This window comes from Nyctibius grandis, chromosome 5 (assembly GCF_013368605.1).
Source record: "Nyctibius grandis isolate bNycGra1 chromosome 5, bNycGra1.pri, whole genome shotgun sequence".
Classification (NCBI taxonomy): domain Eukaryota; kingdom Metazoa; phylum Chordata; class Aves; order Nyctibiiformes; family Nyctibiidae; genus Nyctibius; species Nyctibius grandis.
The window spans coordinates 17,131,432-17,153,583 of record NC_090662.1 but is presented as its reverse complement, the minus strand read 5'-3'; the positions used below and the strand labels follow the sequence as shown (position 1 = coordinate 17,153,583).

Below are 22,152 nucleotides of genomic sequence, written 5' to 3'. Positions count from 1 at the left end.
CTACATTCTCCCAGTGTGTAGAAAACCAAAAAATGCACAGTCTTTGCCTTTGAGAAATTACACTTTAAGCATAAGATACACTTGAGGAAATGAAAACAGAAACAAGAGAGGAGATAGAGAAATGTAGCAAGATGGTTTCGCTTTTTGGACCATTAGATTTCATTTACGATTTTGGCCAGTTCTTTATGGATGGAATTCATCTCAGTACACTCTGGTTGCTTAAAATACAACCATCTGTCCTAAGCTAGGGAACTGGGCTGCCCGTAACCAAAGGAAAGCAGCGGATACCTCCAAAGGGGGATTTATCCCTTTCAGGTAAGTATCTAAAGAAGGAGGTAGGATGGACCCTGTAGGGATCCCTGTCTTTCTCCATTGACTCTAAAGGAAGCCCAGGTGATTTGTTTAGATTAAATATGTACTTTTCACATGGCAAGAATAAACCCAGGCTCAATAATTTTGTTTCTTATTGAAACTTTAAAGAAAACCAGAATTCATTTTTATTTTTCCTGATGTTTTTCACATTTTCATTACAGGGGGAAAAAATCCATACACCCGAAGAGACATTTTTATTCAGAATGTCCATCAGAGGAAAATGCATACCTGTACGGGCTGGTGCCAAGTGCCTGTCAGCCGGCATCCCGGGGCCAGGCTCTGAAGCGTGGCTGGTGCCTCTACTCCTGCCCTCTCCCTCACTGCTGGTTGTGTCTGTGAAGGGAATATACGCTGAAGCACTCACAATTCCTGTCCTTTGTGTGTAAGACAGATATGCCTTGGGCCTGAGAAATGACAACTGTAGGACCTGTGATGACTTGAAAAATCACGCACCGATGCTGTCTACCCTCCAGCCAGCATGGGCCGAGTGATGCATTATAAATCCAGATCCTTTACCAGTGGAGAGATTAAAGAAGCAAGAAAGAAGTTTCTTAATCCCTGCCTCAAGCAGTTTAAAACCTCCTACTTGCTTGGGATCCTACATAAATCAAAACACAGGACTGGCTGTATTCTGCAAATAAATCTTCCTGGATACTTACTTCTCACATAACTTCTCTGTAACAAAATCTGAATTCCCTACGAAATATGCTTATAAAACATCAACCATTCTATAATTTATTAGCATCATAATAACAATACTTTCTTCAGTTATATGTCACTCTTTCAGAGAGCACTTGACATACTACTTACACATAGAAAGTAAAATTAGTATCTTAATGTATCATTTAGTCTATTATTTCTATTTGAAACCCACTAAATATAAACCATCTGTACAATAATGAATCATGCATGAATACAAAACAAATGCAGATTAAATTAGCCTGAAAAAAGTCTCCCACAAGGAATTTCAACATGCACTTGAAGAAAATAATTTCAAAAAATGTAAGTACATGATTTTTTTCTGCTAGAGTGAACAGTCATAGTAATGGCAGAGGACACTTAGTACTGAGCATTGCAATAGGATTAAAGAACACGTATCTTCTTTTTTTTTCTGAAAGACTAGGAACTACCAAAAGAAAGGCAATAATTAGTTTATAAAACATATTTTGCACATACAGAAAACCTTCTGTTTGAGGATGTGATGATACTTTACAGACAATCATGAATTAAGCCTTACAAACAGTCAGCAGAGACCTGATAACATATCACAACTAAAAATGTGTACCCAAGACAACCTGCCATTCTGAAAACTGGAATCAAAAAGTGCCACATGTTTCAACGAAGACACCAAAAAACAGTCCCCAGTTCTGTGCATGAGCTGGTGAATGCCATTTTGGAGCTGCTCCATCACCGTGTTTCCCGTGACTGCACTGTACGCCGCACACCACCCTGCCCCGTGTTTGCTGCTGTGGGCAGTTACAGGCAAAGCTTGTGCCAAAATGCAAACCTGGGACTCAAGTTGCCGTGTTGTCTTTAGCTTTAAATTGAAAGAACCCCAGTGCTCATGACAGTGATCCAGAGCTTGAGCTAATTTGAAGCTGGCTCGATACGTCCACATGGGTGCAATCACAGCTTTCAGGCAGGTACATTTACAGTCTCCTCAAAACCCAAAATCAGCCCTTCCAGACTGTTTGCACTCCTACTGTGAGGAGGAATCCTTTCTAGCCCATGGTCAGATAAATCGGTGCCACTAGACTTCTGATGTTAAGTAGCTGTAAAGACTTTGACATTTCGTTACAAACCGGACCAACTGAACAGCTTTTTAATTAAACAACAATTAAAGAGTTGTTTGCCAGCCCTTTAAGAATCCCAGCCTTCTCTTTTCAGTTGCATGAACTTCTGCTGTGAACTTAACCTGTCACAATTTTCTTTCACTGCACATATTTGCTAATGCCAGAAGCCCCGACAGAAAGAGTTCACAAATCAAGCCTTTGGCAGGTTGCAGGCTGAGTCTCATTCTCACCTACACCTTGGTGCCTCGGGGGATGTGCTGTCTTCTCCAGCTGAAGTGCACAAGTACGCCTTTGCTTGCTTCCCTCAGTCGGTCGTGCTCGTTTCCAGCTGAAACACTTGGCTGTCTGAAACTCAGGTAAGAACTCTTCAGTATTTAATTTTCTTGCCAAGCATGGAACTAAAGTGTGTTGGGGTTTTGCCGGTCCTTGTTTCTCTGTTAAAGGGTGTCATGTTTAAAGAGTATCATTGGTATTGAATGTCACGGTGTTAGACAGGGTAGGGACTGGGACATGTACCTACCAAGATTACTCTTACCATGGGTACCTATATTCCACTACAGTGCTGTCAAAGTGGTTGCAGCTTAAGTCATCTCTGAGTCTATCCATTATTCTGACAGAGTATAAAATTTAAAGTCCAGCTTGGCAGGAAAATGTCTGCTTGGTTTTGCCTCGAACACCGGCTCTGCCGCCAGCTCTCTCTGTAGCCGGGGAGCCACACGCAGCTGCGCAGATGCTTGCCAGCATTGTCTCACCATCACATGCCAGGCTCTCTGTGGTCATGCTGGTGGCCCTTGATAGCTTTCCCGACCTGTGGTTGCTGAAATAGCCATGTAGGTATGGCTGTGGTGTCATGTGCTGTATAGAGCCATGTGAACCAAGCCTACGTGGAGCCTGTGTCATCTGAAATACTTTGAATGCCTTTGCTTTGTTCACCCTGCTCTGGGGGGGTTATTTCATCGCAGTTCATTCAGCACAGCTACGGCTGTATGAAGCTGAGGAAAAAGAACACAGCCAGGAAGCAGCACTTTGGGCACGCTCAGGTGGGGATGCCCCAGCAGCTGGAGCTGCATCAGGGTGCGCTGGCCCCACTGGTGCCTACAGATGGAGAAAGAGGTGGAAGGCACAAAGGCAGGGGCAGGCTGCAGTTTGGGAACTCTAGTTGGTGGCAGGATGCTGGGTTGTCTTTTATACCCATGGCTGCCTTCTGTTTTTCCAATAGAGGCTTTGTGTTGGCAAATCTTATTTTCCTCCAGGTGGGTAGGAAGAGGAAGGGTGTGAAGTAAATGCCACAATGAACCTCCCTTGGGTTCACGCTGAGGTTCGCCCATATGAGTCTTTTGTGTTGATACTGGCATTACCTGTTTTTCCTCACCACACTTAAAAGATGTGGTTATAATCTTGTCTCTGCCAAAATTCATAGCACCTGACTTCAGGCATTTCTCGGTGGCATCTTCATTAGGACCTCGGTCTTTGTTTTAAGTCAATGCAAGAAACATGAACCTCCAGAGAAGGAGTTAGATCTCTGCAAACAGCCCTGCTGAATTTTGTTAGGATTAAATAGCTTATATTCAAATACTACAATAGTTTTCCTGATAGCATTTGGTTTTTACTTTAAACTAAGTGTGAATGTGTTTTTATCGTCTTCTCTGAAAGCACTTGTGAGGTGTCCCTCTGCTTTCATCCTGATTTCAGTGCTGAAAATTTTCAGGAGAAATTTTTGCTAGAAGAAATTCAAAGCCAGGGTTTCTTTTTAACCTTTATATTTTTATTATGGCTCTGTCACTTTACTAAAGGCTAGGTCTGGGTAAGCCGATGCTCAAGGGGTGCCTTGGTGAGGCAGAGCACTGGGTGACCCACCAGTTCTTCTCTTGCAGCGGCAGCAGTTTGAGCTTCACGGGGAGGCATGAGGCTGGGGCTGGCTATCCTGTTACACCTCAGTAAGTACAGATGTTACAGTTATTCAGGCCAATTTTGAAATACTATCATGTGATTTACATATGTCTCCAATATTTTGTTAGAGTGCTTCTTTTAATTACGCTGTTAAGACCCACTCTCCTGCCTAGGAGCTATAGGTGATATGAAACCTTTAAGTACCAAGAAAAGATACAAGTTGTAATTGAGTCTGAATCAGGTCCTGAAAGGGGCAATCAATATCTGCTAATGACTAATGAGCATGGATCTGCATAAATAAAAAAAAACAGGCTAACCAAACTTATGCATTGCTTTATACCTAAAGAGTCAGGCGTCACTCATCATCTGAAGTATAGCCTGAGACATAGACTGAGATCTGGCTATAAAATGTGGAAGACCCTCAGCCTGCAAAGAGCTGTGCTTTACTTGGGGAGCATAAGATTTGCTTGGGAACACTGCACTGAGAATAGTTTTTGCTTGCTTCTGAGATAAAGGAGCCGAGACCAGTTCACAGGGCTCTTTGAGGCATGTAACAAGTAAACATGTGTTGAAGGTCAGTTCTGAACACAGAGCTGAAAACAGGAATGATTGTTGATGTTTTGAGCCCAGGACACTGTGGGCTCTTCCCAGGATGGGTGATGAGTGTTTAGCGTGTGAATGTTGATGTTATCTTGAACTGCCTAGTCTGGCTCCTGCATTGTAGCAGTTAAATAGGGTAGTAGCATAACAATAAAAAGCCTTAGGCCTTTCGGCTTCAGGCCCTTGCATCCTCGATCTCAGAGTCTGTGCCTTCCTTGCCGCCCGCCGCAATAAAATACTGTATATTTACTGCTGTAATTGCATTACTGTTTCTAGTGTTCTGTGGGATCTTCATGTATTGATTGTATTTTTTCTAACTGCACTTTTTATAACAAGTTGAGCCAAGTAAAGCTGAGCAGATAAAGCCTTCAAGGTACCCATTCCTGTTCAGGGTTTCAGGACAGAACTTGTTTAAAAGGACAAGCCCTGTAAGGGAAGTCTTAACATAATGGGGAAAATATTTAAAGTTGTTTCAGGAAAAATAAACCAAAAGATCCTGCAATAATTTAGAGAAGTCAGAATTATTCTGTTTAATTATTAATGATCATTCCATGGGGTCTGAACAGAGGGTTCTGGGACTGGACCAGGAGGTTCATTGCAAATCATCAGAAAACTGAGTGGCCCCTGACATCAATCCTGTTCTCAATTCCATCATTATCACTTGGAAATCAGCAGAAATCAGCAGAATTAATCCAAATCTGGCTCTGCTCACAGAGTCAATTGAAATGTGATTCTGCTGCAGGAGTGCTGGCTATGGGTATGCCAGGGTAGGAAGCATAATAAATTACTGCTCATAGAAGACTAGCATGTTTACGGCACAATAATGTGCTGAGAATTTAAGTTCTAGCATAGATTTGCAATATGCTAGCTATATTTTTTATAATGTTTTTGCAGCAGGTGTGTTCATTACCAAAGCTCTTCAAGATTCTACCAAACAGTGTTATTACGGACAAAAGCAGTACAGGCAAAGGATAATTTGGTTTTCTGCTGATGGCGGGATGTAACTGATTTTCTCTGGAGAATACTGCTGCGTATACAAAACAATTTAATCTCTCTTTGATCTTCTTTTGTGCTCAGTGCTGATAAGACTCCAGTATGCACAGGATGAGTGTGATGCTGGGTCTTGCCACCCAGCTGTTGGGGACCTCCTCCTGGGTCGCAGCAAGCAGTTAATGGCGTCGTCAACCTGTGGAATGAACGGCCCTCAGAAGTACTGCATTGTAGGCTACCTAGAGGTTGGTTTGCTCTTTCTCTTTTAATAAACGGAACTCTGCTTACTAATAATATTCTCATCTGTAAAAGGAAATTGCCCAGACTAGGAAGTTTCTGTTGGAGTTGTCTGAATAATCATCAGACAGTGTGACATAAGCCTTCCACCAGGCTTATGTCACACTGCTTATTGCAGCACATATGGAGGGTTTGGCAGCAAACAGCTTCCACAGTGATGTATAGCTTCTCAAGCAGGAGAAACATTCATGAGATGCAAATGAGCACAGGGATTTCTGAAGGAGCTTTGTTCTGTGTGTCCTTTTCTCACTCATGCTTCAGAGGTGAAGACCACAGTTTAGGTGTGCATGAGTGCTTAGCAGGATGAGTGCTGTCCTGCACGCTGTAGGCCTTTGCTGGAGGACATGTCCCATACAGTGTTGAGACCACAGGCAGCCTGCTAAGAGATTCACACCATGTCCTCTCATGTCTTTTGATCCAAAGTAGGACCAACACTGACGAAAGCAGAAAGCCATCTCCAGCAGAGGGAAAACCTAATGGTATAGTCCAGTCTTTGGCTGTGTGGGTGGGCAGATCTGAAACAGGGGCAATCAGAGGGATCCCTCTCATTCTCTGGCTGCAGCAACGAAGGCCACGGGGGACCAGTGGGTGTGCAGGAGACACACCATGCAGAAATGAGAATTCCCCTGTTATGTGTCCTGGAGGAATTGGCCCGACTTAGCTAATAAATTGTCACAAATAGAAATATTTTCACTAAATACCAGCTTAGGCTGAAGAGGAAGTTAATAAAACACTGCTTAATTTATAAGCAATTGAAAATAATTACAGTTTATGACCTGGCAAAACACTGTGACACATTTACAGTGCAAGGCTCTGCCATACTGAGATGGCACCAAGCACTGCTCCAAGTTACCCATTGCAACTGTGATTTTCTGCAAAATGTAAATACCTTTTTCCTCTTCCAAAAGAGCCTGTGAGCTGCTCTTCACCCTTTTCTGGTTTTCCCCATGTTGTTTGAACAAGTGGATCCTGGGCACTAACTCATTGCTGTGCTCTGAGTCTTGGCACTGTTTGGTAGACAGGCACAAAGAGCCATCTGAGAGACATCGTCTTTCTGGCCCTTAGCTGCATGACTACCCTTTTTTTTCTCTTTTTAAGAGGAGATCAAAGAGCAATAAAAAATCAATACTTCCACTTGCCTGTACTTATCCTTTGAAGTATGTAAATACAGACTCATGAAAAGGAACAGCTGTTCTGCAATAATCCGTGTGATTTAATGATGCTTCAATGTATCTTGACCCCTGGTGACTGTCTCCTGAAGAGGATGAGAGCTACAAATTCTGCTGCTGTGCAGAGCTTGAGAGAGAAAGGCTTATGCTCTGGCAATATGATCTGCTGTACCAGCTCCCCTTAAATATGTGTATCACCTAAGGTATATCAGAGAGTCCCACTCAACTCGATCCTCTCTCTCACCAGCACATTCTTGAATGCTTTGCTGGAGGCAGGCCAGGGAGCTTTGCATCTTGCAAAGCCAAGTGCTTCTTCCCTCGGTTCCCCTCCTGATGACCTGTGTCAGGCATCACGATGAGAGCAAACCTTACTTGTGAAAGTTTGTGTTAGTCAACGTGGCAAGTTGCCAAGAGCCAGGACTCAGTTGGGATGTCTTATTGAAAATTCAGATTGAAAAAAAAATAGAGTTCAACTGCTTTGTGTTTGAAAAGAAGCACTGCGAATCATTTTCAGTCTTTAATGTGTCTTATTATTTCTAAATGTAGGTTAAGTGGTTTTTAGCCCTATGATTGGATTTACTAATTACACGTTTTGAAAGGAAAAGAAAGAGGTCTTAGTATGGAGGAGAGTATAAAGCCGCACACTTCAGAGGCAAATGGGATCTGCCAGACTTGCCTTACGTAAACATGCACGTGCTTGTCCTTTGGGGCGCAAAAAGATTTTTATGGAGCAACCTTAAACGTATGTTGACTGAGTGTCATATTGTATGTGTCTACATAAACCAGAGAGTGGGTGTGCACAGTCCTGCCAAATGCTTTGATAACCTGAGCTGTCCTTACCAGAGCTTTGTGAAATGAGATGACAGAGTATTTTCCGTATTTCTGTTTCATCTTCTAACTTGTACATTTGTACATTTGTCAAGTGTGGTATAGAATGACTGAATATAATATATATTTATCGTAATGTTTAAAACACATGAATTATACCATACCTGCAAACCTGTATCTCTTCGTTTATTTAAATTTGTATAATTCCAAGGTGATTTCATAATACAAAAATGTCCAAACCATTCCTAATGCTCCTCCATATATCCTGAGCATGCTGGGAAGGGTGCCTCTCCACCCGTCCCCTTCTGGGTCATTTCCAGCCCAGCTCCTGCCACTGACTTCCACTTTTTGTTTTCGGCAGCATCCCTGCCAGCCTCCCAGACAAGGGCACCGAGTCTGTGCCTCCTCCTTCAGCTCCCTCTGTGGTGCTGTGCTGTCTCCCCTTCTCCCTGCCAGCATCCCTGCCAGCCAGGCACACAGCTTGGGCATCACCTTCTGCTTTGGCTGGTCCCTGAGTCCTCACACTCAGGCTCTGCCCAAGTCTCGTACAGTCCATCTGCATAGCGCAGCCGCCCCTGCCCATGCTGGGCATCCCCAGCGCAGCCACTGCCGTACATTTCCCCACAGCCCTGCCGGCTGCCATCGCGTGCTGCTTGGGCTTGTCCGCACAGCTCATCATGGGTCGTCCCCCAGCCCAGCAGGTTAACCTTGTTGCCTCTTCTTATGGCTCCCACTCAATCCCCCTCTTATCACCTTAAATGGGAGCTCCTTGCCCTCGCTTTTAAAGCCCTTTTGCAGACAGAAGCCTCTCATTCAGCACTGAGATCTTAGCTTCGTCCTCTGCTTGTTGCATTTTCAAACAAGAGCTGTTCATCCTATTGCTGTCCTGATTTTCCTCCTTTGCATCGTTTTTAAACTTTTCCAGTTTCCCTATGCCTACAAAAGGCACTGGCAGTGGTCAGGGTGGTGGTGTCCGCCCAGACCACCTACTTACATTGTACCTGGATCCAGCCTTGCCTTCCATTTGTACAACAGCACCTGTCTGCTGCTCCTGGCTCGGTCTCCAAGCTGCTAGAAAATGTACAACAGAGAGAGGAAAAAAAAACGTATAAATTATTTAGTGAATGTTCCTCTTCAAGGCTTCTTCAGATCTTGAAAGATTCAGTCCCCCCTTGTGTCCCCTCTGCCTCCTTGCTCTGGCTGAAAGTTTCTACAGCCTTTATGAGACATGAATAAAAGCTCAGCTTTTAAAAAATAAAATTTTCTCCTGAGAAACTCTTGCAAAACAAACCCTCTGGCAGCTAAACCCAGAATCAACACCCTGACAAACTTATTTCTTTGGTCTTCCTGAGATCCCTTTTCCACAACTGAAAAAGTGTATCGTTTATAGAGTACCTGGGGCAAACTGAGGCCAACATTTACTATGTGCATGGTTTGTGCATATGATGATTTTCTTGGGCTTATATATGAAAGCCTGAGTGGTTAAAAGCACGGGCACCCAAAGCAACATGACAGGCTCCAATCTTGCAATGGCATAAAAACATGTACATCCACTGGATCTTTCAAGAAGAGACTGAATTCATCTTTCATCCTGCTCGTTTTGTTTTCTAGGCTGAACAAAAGTGCTTTCTCTGTGATTCCAGATACCCGTATAATCCCTATACGCAGCACAATAGTCACATGGTTGAAAATGTTATCACAACTTTTGAGCCTCATAGGAAAAAAAAGTGGTGGCAGTCAGAAAATGGTAAGTTTCTTTGAGAAAATATTAGTGCAAAATATTACTGTGAGATTTATCTATGTAATTGGGATTCATCATGTTGCCTTCATGAAGAGATGGGACAAAACTGCATCCATTCTTTGATTGAGTAATATTGAGTGATTTAAACCTATTTGTGTGTGACAATATAGGATTTCAGAAATTCTCTTTTTCTACAGCCAAATTTTAAGCTCAGTATCTCCAAGAGCTGGCCAGAGGACCCACGACAGTGCTGTTATACACGGTGGCCATGTATTTTTCACAGAGTGCTGCTTTTCAGGGAAATGTGATTTGTGGCAACAGGTACATTTGCCTACAGATGTGTAATGACAGAGTGTATAAAATACAAATATCCATTTTAAAAAAAATAGTACTTGCAGTGTAAAGCACAAATTCTTTAGGAAATTATTAAATGAAGCCTGGCTATCAACACCCTTATTGCCACAGGTTAATTTTGTCGCAAGCTTCTCTGTAGTACTCCTTCACTGATACCAATTTACATATCCTTACAGCTTTTCTGTAAAGGCATGATAGGAGGAATAGCATCTACTCTACTTTATTTGACATATAGTAAATATTGAAAAAATATTTGACTGGTTGGAAATTAAGGCATAGAAAAATAAAGATAATATGTTCCCCCTATTTTGGGTATCCAGCTAAAATTAATAAGCTTTGTTTTTTCATGGAGTTTAGCAAGGAACTGTCAGCAGTTTTGGACATCAATGTCAATAAAGCTGTGGGCCAGCTGTGAGAGGATCTTTTCTTGCTCTCACCATCTTTCTTCTGAGATGAGGTCTCATGTACAGCCTGGTCAGCAGGAGCCCTGGGATGCTGCATGGACATGTAAAAAATGGGGATATCAGCTGAGCTCCTGCAACTCTCTACAGAGAATGTATGAATTGTGGGGTTTTTTTCCATACTTGTTGCAATTTTGGAAGATGCCTGGTGCAATAGCTCTGCTTATGACAAATTTCAGGTCTGGCAGTATAGAAGGGTTTAACAGATCTGTTTATCATTAAGAAAACCCCATATTTTTATTTGGTTTCATTTTTCTCTTAGAAATAAGCAAATTATTTGGATGGATTTTAAAAAAATCTTTCTGGATACAGTAAGATGTAAACCCAGAACCTTACCATCACCATCACTTACAGTCTGAATGGTCTTTAACCATCTGCAGTCTCAGTGACATGTGGCATTGCCGGTGTCAGTGCTGGAAAGGCCACGCATCACATTGCTCCCGAGAGAAGGATCCAGCTACACGCCGGGTTTGTGCACAGGGGATGCCTTAAAGAACGTAACTGCCGTGCTGGAAAAGCCATCTTTAAATTACCCACAGGAAAGTTGTCTCAGCAACCCCTCCAATGTGCGCATTGTGCTCTTCACTTCGTTTTCATTCTCTTTCCAGGCATTGACCATGTCAGCATTAGATTGGACCTAGAAACTTTATTCCAGTTCAGCCATCTTATCCTGACTTTCAAGGTACATCTTTTACCAGAGCTTTTATGTAATGTTATACACTAATTACTTAACCACAGGAATAAATTGCTTAGAGAGACAGTGAAAGCTCCATCTTTAGAGGTTTGCAAGAACAGGTTAGATAAACACCTGTCAAGTATGGTTAAGTTATAGCTGATCCTGCCTTAGGGGAGGAGGATAGACTGAATAGCTTCCTATTCATGTGCCTTCTGGTCCTGTTTTCTATAAATCTGAGAATTAAAGCTGAAAAAAAATAAATTGCAAAATTAAGCCCTCAAAATTTAGGACATTTCTGAACTGAGGTTGCTCTTTCAAGTTGAGTTCAGTCTTCTCACGCGTATCCATTATGATCCAGATGGCTACAAATTTTTTCTACAAAATTCCTACATTGTTATGGTAAACCTCCTTACTTAGAAAATAATCTTATATCTATGTGGAAGGTTGCCCTTCCCTTTTGCTGAGAGGGTTCAGATGAGCAATCCGTCTCTTTCAGAGAATCGTGTAACCAGCACAGTAGCCCTGTAGGGAGCCTGCAAGCTCCCAAACACAGAATTTTAGCTGGCAGCTGTTGGCATCCCCCAAACAGAAATGTCAATAGAACAACCCCTGAGATGTCTTATCAACACCTGGTTAAGGAATTCTTGAAATAATATTTCTTGCAGACATTTCGGCCTGCAGCAATGCTGGTTGAGCGCTCCACTGACTTTGGTCAGACCTGGAAAGCATTGAGATATTTTGCACAGGACTGTGCAGCTTCTTTTCCCAACATCTCTTCTGGTCCAGCAAAAAGAGTGGGAGACGTCATTTGTGATTCAAGATATTCAGACATCGAGCCCTCCACTGAAGGCGAGGTATTGCCAAGTGTCTGTGTTTGTATGAGTTCATGTGTGGCTACTTTTCTGGAGCTAAGGGTCTCTTGTCAGTAACCATCAGATCCACTTATCCAGATTCTGAGACATGAAGTGCTATTAACCTTACTGAAGTAAGAAGGAAAGACAAACACCGCACTTTACCCTCAGTTTCACATCCAAATGAGCTCATAAAACAACTTGTACAAAACCTTCTACTGCTCCTTCCTGCTTTCCAAACTCATACGGAAGTCCCCCTCAGAAGAAATCTTGACTCTCCATCAGCCTCTACCACTAAAGGCAGGAGCCTGTCCTTTGATCCCTTTGCTAGGTGCTGGTCCCATCTCTCCATCACTCTACGGCACTACTTTTCCTTCTTCCTGACACATAAATCCACCAAAATGTCTTTTTGCCTCGCTCAGCCAAGAGCAGGTTGAAAGGGTGAGAGCACTTGCTCAATCAGGGCCACAGCCTTGTGGGTTTTCTTTTATGGGATCAGTAAAGTGGCATTAGTAACTAATGGGTCTCAGGTAACAGACTTAATATCCAAAAAGAATAGCTTCAGTGATCTATAGAGCTGTATTAATTTGTTTTGCAGGTTGTTTTAAAAGCTTTGGATCCCAGCTTTGAAATAGAAAATCCGTATGTGCCATATATCCGAGGTATGGACAGTACAGGTTTTCTCCAGAGGTACTTTGCTGGTGTTGCTTGTTTTGTACACTGAAAGGGTGAAAAGCTCAGCTGGAGTAAGACAATGATATTGAAACTTAGGTACCAAAAGATTGTAGGGAGACATCTGTGTTAATAAATAAAATGAGCCAATGTTGTTCTCTAGCCCTGAGGGCAAACGGCACAGCTCTGAAGAGCTCATGCATGCAGATGAACTCTCTCTCCCTCTGGGATCAGGTGGCCCAATCCACACTGCCTTTGGGGAGCAGTTCCAGACATGTACATGAACACACGAAGACATTGACTGGTTGGCCCTAGCCAGAGCCATACCAAGGAGGGTGCTAACACTTACGCAGCTGTGTGTCAGGAGTGCGTCCATGCCCTGGCACTATATGGGTTACTGGTCTCGGCCAATATCAGATCATTTTCAGTATTTCTTCGGTATGGGGGAATTCTTAGATGACTGATCCACGCTGAAGATTTCATACTGTTCCTCTTTGAGTGAAATTGGTCTCTTGATTTCTCTTCTTTCCTTCCAGAGCTCATTACGTTGACAAACCTAAGGATCAATTTTACTAAGCTCCACACCCTTGGGGATGCTCTGCTTGGAAGACGGCACAGTGATCCCCTCGAGAAGTACTACTACGCTGTCTATGAGATGGTTGTGCGGGGCAGGTGCTTTTGCAATGGCCATGCCAGCCAGTGTTATCCTGTGCAGAATCTGCGGGGAGATGTTTTCCATCAGTCTGGGATGGTGCGTCATTAATGCTGCCTCCAACAAGAGCAGTTCCTACCTGGTATTTTAGGGGAAGGAAGAGGTGGAGGGAGAGGAAGGAAGTTCTGTGATGACCACTGGATTGACCATTTGCAACTCCAAGTTGTAAAATGTTTCAGTACAGCTTCTTCCTTTAAAACCCTGGGCTGAATTGCTCAGAAGCTGTCTCTTTGTTGGCGCTAGTATGGTGTTTCAAAAGCAACTGGAACAAGACATGTTGAAAATCGCAGCAAAATACCAGAGCTGTAATGGTGCAAATGTAATGCAGTAAGTAGCCTGTGGTGTGTGCACACCTGAATGACCACTCGTTGGGTGCATTCCACACTCCACCTGGGTGCAGGGGCTCTGCGGCAGGAGAGGAGGCATTGGCACAAAGAATAGCTGATAATGCAAAGCTAACCCATGAAAAATGGATTAATAAAAAATCCAGGAACATGATTGTGTATTCTTTCCTTCTGGGAACAAGAGGTTTTTTTCTCCTGGAAAATATGTGTCTCAATATAGAGACATGTAGGGAGAGAGACATAGAATTTTAAAAGTTGACGTCTCCTTTGATATCTCTAGAAGTATTTTTTTTCTAAATGTTGCTCAGTGGCTTTAAAACTATTTGGTTAAAGTTTGCTGGTATTCTCCAGAGCTTTTACTCAAATAACTGAGAATTATGTCAGCTGAGGGAGCCAAAGAGCTTTGAATTTTCCTGATCTTGCTGGCATACCTCAAGCAGATCTCTCCTCTCCTGTCACCTCACCTCCTCTCTGTTCTCACCATGTTGCAGGTCCACGGGAGGTGTGTCTGCCACCATAACACGGAAGGTTTGTCCTGTGAAAGATGTAAAGATTTCTACAATGATGCTCCCTGGAGGCCAGCTGAAGGGGCACAAGATAACACTTGCAAACGTAACTCAAACATATTATTTTCCTTTTCAATAGCTGGGGAGTGGGTGTGGCACAATCCCAGTTCAATATATAATAGGATGGCCAGGTTTCTGGGAGGGAGACTTTTCCATGCCTCATTTGAAAAATAGATGGATTCCTGTATCCATCAGCGCTGTTTTGCCCTACAAGGAGAGTGGTTTCATGTTCTTATTTTTCATAAAGAGAAAAAAACAATAAAGAGAGGAAAAAGCACTAATGCAAAAAAGATCATTCATTGGTTTGCATAGGGTCTTGTGAATGAAAGAAGAATTTAGACAAGGCTAAATTATTTATTTCCACAATAATGAGTAATGTAGGATATACAAGAATAATATATTATGATCTGTAACCAATATTCAACTAGATCTTTCTTCAGTGGAGCAGTGTTCCCCACTGTGTATCAGGCACACTCACCTGCAAGGGTACTTTTCCAAGTGAAGGGCTCAGTTCTGTCGTTAAGTCTCCAGTGTTTCCCCCCAGCTGTAGAGTACAAGGCCTGGGAAGCTACAATCTTGCTGGGGCTCTGAAATCATATGAGTAACAAGTAACCCCATGTTAACGGTAGACAGCAATGGTGGCAAGACCACAATAATAGGAATCGTGGAGTGAAATATCCCACTGTTTGTTTTGTTTTCAGGGTGTAACTGCAACGGCCACTCTGGCAGATGCCACTTTGACATGGCCGTGTACCAGGCCAGTGGTGGGGTCAGCGGTGGTGTTTGTGAGGACTGTCAGGACAACACCACGGGGCAACACTGTGACCAGTGTAAACGTTTCTTTTACCGAGATCCACTCAAAGTCATCTCGGACCCTCACACATGCCTCCGTAAGCTTTGCTTCTTTAGCTTCTGTAAGAACAACTCAAAACGGGGTGGTTCTGGTTCTCTTTCCTCTGAGCCCTATGGCATCCCCGTGCTTAAATGTTCATAGGGTTGTGAAAACGTTACCAAACCTTTAACATCCAAACTACCTTATAAAGTAGCTGCATGACAACATCCTTGAACCAGCATTGTGAATAAGGCTGCATATTCCAACTCATTGCTAAACTGAGCTTTGAAATCCAGCCACGCTATCATCTTTCTTGAACAACATCAATTTAAATATGAATAGTAATAGTGCTGTTGCTTCTGTGATAGTCATGGATTACAGGAGAGGTGCAAAGTGATGGGAGGAGCAATAACTTTTGCTAGATACCTGCCATATATAAGAAAAATAAGCTTTCAGGAATGAAAGCCCTTCTTCTGAAAGAAGAGATAAATTCAGTGTTACCATAGGATGAGAAAAATGCTCTGAGTATAATTTAATTGTAGTAATTGGTTGGCATGACAAGTCCTTAAGGAGCCAAGGGGAGATTACCCAGGGAAGTGATGTGGTAGATGTTAGCTCTGCTGTGAGAAATGGGTAGTGCCTTAGGAAAAAATGGGATGCATCATGAAGGCAGTGTCCCCTGCTGAATCCATTGCTTCCAGGAAATAATTCAGCTATGGTCAACTCAGACCATCTCTGGGAAGGTGGCTCACACTTGGTACCCCTCTGCACCCTACTGCTTTCATGAGAGCATCCCCAAAAGTTGTGCTTTACAGTTATAGGGCCCTCCCTTCCCCAGGTACTCTGGAGACAATACAGAGTGGATGAGTAACACCTATTTCTACCCAAAGCAAAGGGTATATTTCTACTAAAGTGAAGACTGTAACTCTCCTCAGAGAAGAGTAGATCTTGGAAACACTCTCATAATATTTCTTAACAGTGGCTGTGCATTAACTGTAAAGCATCCAACACAGTGAGCATGGATTGACGTCTTTAATCTTTAAAAGAATCCTGAATTTTTGCCTACTTGCAGCTCTGTAATTGTGTTTTCTTTCTTATATCTAAATGCACTTCTTTTATACGTCTCCTTGACCATGCCTGTAGCCTGCAACTGTGACCCAGAAGGTACGTTGCACAACGGCGCATGCGAGAGCCGCACAGATCCTGCTCTGGGAACGGTCGCAGGCCGGTGCCCTTGCAAGGAGAACGTGGAGGGTGTCCGCTGTGACAAGTGCAAGGCAAACTACTATGGGCTGAGCGGCAGTGACCCTCTGGGCTGCCAGCGTATGTAAACCACCTCTTTTGTTCTTCTTTCGTTCTTCTTTCCAAAGCACGTTTAAGAGATGGAGGTAGTTGAATGCACAGATGCACACACTAATGCGCAGATGCACACACTAATGCACAGAATCACAGAATCACAGAATCACAGAATGGTTAAGGGTTGGAAGGGACCTCTGGAGATCATCTAGTCCAACCCCCTGCTAAAGCAGGTTCACCTAGAGCATGTTGCACAGGGTCGCATCCGGGTGGATCAGGCTGTTGTTAATAGAAGCATTGTTAAATATGCAATTTAATTGAAAAGGGAGTTTAAAACATGTGAAAATAATTTTAGAGTCAAAATCAGCACAAGGGTGAATGAAGAGCCACAGAGGGGATCCCAGGAATCGCTGTTAGGACACTGGGACTCTGCACTGCACAGTGCAACGTTGAGATGGCAGGAGCTGCTGCCTTGCTGTGACACCTTCCAGCCAGCTGTTCCCCCAAGCAAGGCTCACAGAAAAACACATCCCACCCCTACCCAGGCACACTGTGGGTTTGTGAACACGTTATGCCCACCACATGGTACTCAGCAACATGCAAAGACTGTGCGGTGCAGATCAGCACATAGCACACTGCAAACCACCGCGCCGGACTTCTGCCATTGCCCCTGCTCCCTCCGGAGAGGGTTCCCACTGGGGAAACAGCCCACTCCGCGTGGGCAGTCCAAGGGCTGCAGGGTGCCAGGGCATGTCCATCTGCAGAGCATCTGTCTGGAGGACAGAGACTGCCTGTCAGGCTGAGGCCACATCTAAGCAAGCGGCAGTCCTGCTGCCGTCACTGCGGCCCGCAGAGGTAACCATGCGTTCCTCTCCCTGCAGCCTGCAACTGTGATCCCGCCGGCACTTTGCCTTTCTCCATCTGTGATCCTGCCACAGGAGAGTGCCTCTGCCAGCGGTTCGTCACGGGGCGACGCTGTGAAAAATGCCTCGTACGTAACTCAGTTTTTGTCATTACTTCTGCATGTGGTTGTAGAAGTCCCCTCTCCCATCTCCTGCCTTTTCAATGCCAGAAAAGTAAACAATTAGTCAAAGTTCAAAATAATTTCACAGCTGTATGCTCCCATTTTGCATTGACACATCTGTTTCTTTTTTTACTATTTGCAAACATAAATTGCACTAGGAGGAGCACTCACAGGAAAGAAAGGAAATGCAGAATCATGTTCTCAGACCATCTTTGCTATTTCCAGAGCAACTTGCTTGCACAAATGGCTAGATATCTGGCTACTCTTGCAGTGGCTGAGCACCCATGCAATCTGGTAAGAGAAGCAATTTCACATGGCCAAGCACAGGCAGGCAGCCCCAGGAGTGCTCCAGAGCATTGTTCATCCAGGGGTATAATTTCTGTTGTGCTTTATATACTTAAATATTTGCCGTAAAAAATCTTTCACTTTCTTTTTATCTCAGATAGGATACTGGGGCCTTGGAAACAGCTTGTATGGCTGTTCTTCATGTGATTGTGACATTGGTGGATCCCAGAATAACCTGTAAGTCAATGTTCTTCAAGTTTTTTCTTGGTTTTATAAACTCTTAGGCTATACTTTCTAATTAGGTTAACAGAGTCTCAGTACAAATGGGAAAATAATAGACTATAGATGTAATTTCATCACATACAAACAGTGTAAAGTCATGTTGGGAACTTGGAGATTTATTTGTGATTTTAAAGGGGATTTACCTTTTTCCTTTGAAGCCAACTTTGAATCAGCTTGAGTCAAGAACTGTTTAATATAAAATATAAACTGCATGGTTTGAGAGAACTAGAGGCCTTAATATTAATAGAAATTACAAGTAAGTTAGAGATTACATTTTTAACTTAGCTTTGTACATCTACTTTAAAAGCTAGAAATATCTTAATTTTTTCTGTCTTACTGGCTCCTATTCAAAATATATAATTTCAGAAGCAAGATTCATTTCAGTTGGGTTCCTTCAGGAGTTTGTTAGGCAGTGGTCTTCACTACTGCTGTTAGACTTCAGACATAGGAGCACATAGTCCAATGCCGTAGGCCAGCTCTTTGTGAGCAGGTAAATCAAAGCTAGTAATCATCTGATGTGTTAAATAAGAGGGTAAGTATGTAAAAATTACCATAGCACATCAAATCAAAGGTCCTTCTGATCTCAAGTACTGCCTTTAAAATTATGGGTGGTAGATGACAATAGTGGTAGATACAGTGACAGATATAGTAATAGATATAGGAACAGATAGAAGAAATGGATACAGGAATAGATAGTAACAGATGTTCAGGAAACAAAAGGATTTGTGCTTCAGGTATGGAATGGACGGAGAAAGACAAAGCATGTCACGCCTCCTAAGCAATGAAAAAGTATCATTGAATAAATCCAGTATCAGAAGGAGGAAACAGAAGGGGTGGGTGGTAGGAAGAAGTTTAATAGGGGAGGGTATCTGACAATGGAAGAAACAAAGCAAAGCTGAAACAAGGGTGGAGCTGAGCTGCTCTTGTGCTGTGAGTACCCAGCCATGCCACACTCTGACGTCCTCCCTTTACCAACTCTTACCCTAGGTGCTCACCAAAGGATGGTCAGTGCAAGTGTCTTCCCAACATTGTGAGCCGCCAGTGTAACGAGCCAGCCCTAGGCTACTTCTTTTTACCCCTGGATTATTATATTTATGAAGCTGAGCATGCAGAGCCCCTTTCTGGCTCTGCACCCTTGGTACGTAGTTGGCTTTTTAGGTGTTGTACTAAGAGGGGATCCATGCGGTGGCGGCACAGAAGCAGAGACTGAGGAGAGGAGTCCTTGCTCGGGGAGTAGCCGGAGCAGCTCTTCAGCGGGGAGATACAAAGCGAGTCCCTTGACTGTCCTCAGTTCAGTCTTGTTCTTCATGGACGTGACTATCCCATAACTGTGGCTGTTACCAAGGGACAGTCGCTACAGCATGGTGTGACCTGCAAAGCTGTCCTTGCTGCTCCTTAAGTGCAGGCTGGTCTAGCATGAATTAGAGAAATTAATTTAATTATTTAAATTGGAGGAAAGCGTTTGAGTTGCCAACAGCTATCATGGACTGTGATATTTCTGGGAATCTCCCCCAGGGGAAGAATCAAATTCCTCTCTGATCCACTGGACTCATTCCTGCTGCCTTATATATAATGGCACTGATTGTAGTCCAATTTCCTCAAGAATTTGACATCCATCTGTAATGTTTTTAAAAGAAATAATTTTTATTTATTTTTTTCCCCTCAACATGGGGGTAGTTGTTCCCCATGCAGAGTACAAGTCTGGAATGCATCCCTTCCGTTGCCTATGTTTTTACTAACATTTCTTCTCCAATATGTTGTCCAGAAGCTATAGAAAAGGAATAAAATTAAAAAATGTTTATTTGCAGGTCACATCCACAAATATTTAGCTATAATCACAACCAGTAATCATCCTACAGTCCAAAAATGAAATGGAAAACAGATGTCTGGGACATAGCTTATGAGAGGAAGTGCAAGTTCATTTTAAGGGAGTGAGGGAAAAGGGTTTCCAGCAGCTGCTGGACCATAGTTTAGAGTTTCACTAGGCAGAGAATAGAGCTTGTTTTAAGCATGTGGTTTTTCATTAGCTGCTTACCTACCCTTCAAAATTGTTGAGACAGTGCTGCCCCTCTCTCATTACTTCATAGGTTAAACCAAGCGCTCTTCCAAGGTGTGACATCTACTTCCAGAAGCAAGGCTATGAGTTCACGATTGAAAATGGAAAGATTGTGTTAAACAGGAGCAAGAAACGAAGTGTAAGAAAATCTGGACTGGAACAGGTAAATTGGTACTTGAATAGTCACTTAAGATTACCCCAAATACTAAAATTTTCCTTTGCAACAGAGGGCAAGGAAATGTCTGAGCACATGGGGTTCACAGTCCTAGATGTTATAATCCTGAGACAAATGAAATCATTTTTTTTGGTATGCAGTTGGGCCGGACATTTTATAATTCACACGAACAGGTTTGCTCTGCTGTGTTTAGAAGAGCTGTGTTTATAAATTGTTTAGAAGAGAAGAGCCTCCATGAAAGGTAACATTTTTTTTTATTATTGTTTTGCTTGCAAGACATTTTCAACATTTTCCATTTTGCAACAAGTTTACCAAGACATTAACATGGTACCTACTTCATTTAAATGCTATCAGCTTTGTCATTGTAACTATTGATATTTATTTATTCAGCTTAAAATGGAAAGTTCAGCCTTGTATGAAATCAAGTTTAATCTGTTAAAGGTTTGCAATATGAATGCTTGGAGATGCCAAATATACAGAGATGGATGGATTATTCTAGTGCCTCTTGTTGTTGTTATTGCAAAGCTATAGGAAGCTTTTCTTTCTATGTGACCCTAAACATCCCACATTTGGGAAAGCTCTTAGATTGTCAATCTCGAGCTTGTTCAGAAAATGAGGCTGACTGATGGCCAAAATAAATAAACAACATGGAAAAAATATTTCCTTTCTTTTTTCTGAATTTGCTTTTTTGTACTTTGATTCTGTGTATTGTTGAAAATGTCAATATGTCTTTGTAGGGTGCGATGCAGTTTGGACAGGACTCGTCTGTGGCGGTGGTTTTCAGGCAGCCCAGCACCGGTCGGTCTGTCACATGGACAGGACCTGGCTTCGCCCGTGTTCCCAGAGGAGCTGGGCTGAGATTTGCCATCAACAACATTCCCTTTGCTATGGACTTTTTTATCACAATTCGTTACGAGCCTGAGGTACTTGTGATGTCTTTTGTGTCTTGTGATATTGTGATAGATGCAGGGTCTGTTTTGTCAATAATAGGATACAACAATTTGTCCCACTCTTTATATTTAAAATTAAATTTCTTTGCCTTTTTATCCTTATCAACCAAGTAACATGCCCTCCAGTGATCCCCTTAACCCTTTCCACTCAAATCTGAAAAATCAGCACTACAAGTGTTTTCTAAGCATCAGCCAAGATTTCATCTTCTGGAGTTCCTCTTTTGGTACCTTTGCTTGGACTGGACTTTTTTTCACAAATCAGACACATGCAAAATGCAGCTCCTTTTAGATGGGCATCCTGTATTTCTAGCTGGGATTTTCTGGGCAGGAAAATGTGCACAGGCAGGAGTGATCTGAGTAGATATTTATCCAGGGCTTTTGCAGACATCCAGCTTCCCAGTTGCTCCAGCTGGGCTCTGAGACGTGTGAAAATGGTAGGAAAACAGCCAAAATCTTATTTTTTGCCTGGACAAAATTTCTCCATGATGAAGACATCTAGGGAAATCTGTTAACCTAAATCTGGTTAAACCCAAGTCCACACCCATGTCTTCAAAAACACAGGCAAGTGTTTTATCAGTACCAGTATTTGCATACACTTTGCTAGTTCGCTTTGCAGCTCCCTGGGACAATCCCACCACTCAAGATCCTCCTTCTGTCTATTGTATTCTGTTCTCTTACTGTCATTCTGAGGCAAACAAAACTCCCAGTGTCTTAAAACATGAGAACAATTTTGCAGTGGTCTGGTTTGATGTAGCTTTTTCCTTCTAAGGATTAGATTAAACAGTTGAATTTTAACAACTTTTGTTAAAAAGTCTTTTGTGTTTGTTATTCCTTATTAGATGTGAGAGGAGGCAGGTAATGAAGGATATCTCCGGGACAACACTGTGCTAAGAAAGAGAACAACTCCAATGACTTTGAGCTGTTTCCATTTGCACC

The 22,152-nt window shown here is 42.8% G+C and overlaps 1 protein-coding gene across 1 annotated transcript in view; it reads left to right on the top strand.

Annotated features, from left to right (window-relative positions):
- The first annotated feature begins 4,068 nt into the window (after positions 1-4,068).
- Positions 4,069-22,152, top strand: part of LAMB4 (laminin subunit beta 4) — a 41,297-nt gene continuing 23,213 nt past the window's right edge. The window contains exons 1-15 of the mRNA XM_068400627.1: positions 4,069-4,102; positions 5,733-5,890; positions 9,551-9,686; positions 11,104-11,177; positions 11,837-12,025; positions 12,621-12,684; positions 13,231-13,445; positions 14,242-14,362; positions 15,018-15,206; positions 16,292-16,471; positions 17,326-17,435; positions 17,911-17,990; positions 19,023-19,173; positions 20,123-20,254; positions 21,004-21,189. Coding sequence (XP_068256728.1) covers positions 4,069-4,102; positions 5,733-5,890; positions 9,551-9,686; positions 11,104-11,177; positions 11,837-12,025; positions 12,621-12,684; positions 13,231-13,445; positions 14,242-14,362; positions 15,018-15,206; positions 16,292-16,471; positions 17,326-17,435; positions 17,911-17,990; positions 19,023-19,173; positions 20,123-20,254; positions 21,004-21,189 — 2,019 coding nt within the window. The remainder of the gene's footprint in view (positions 4,103-5,732; positions 5,891-9,550; positions 9,687-11,103; positions 11,178-11,836; positions 12,026-12,620; positions 12,685-13,230; positions 13,446-14,241; positions 14,363-15,017; positions 15,207-16,291; positions 16,472-17,325; positions 17,436-17,910; positions 17,991-19,022; positions 19,174-20,122; positions 20,255-21,003; positions 21,190-22,152) is intronic.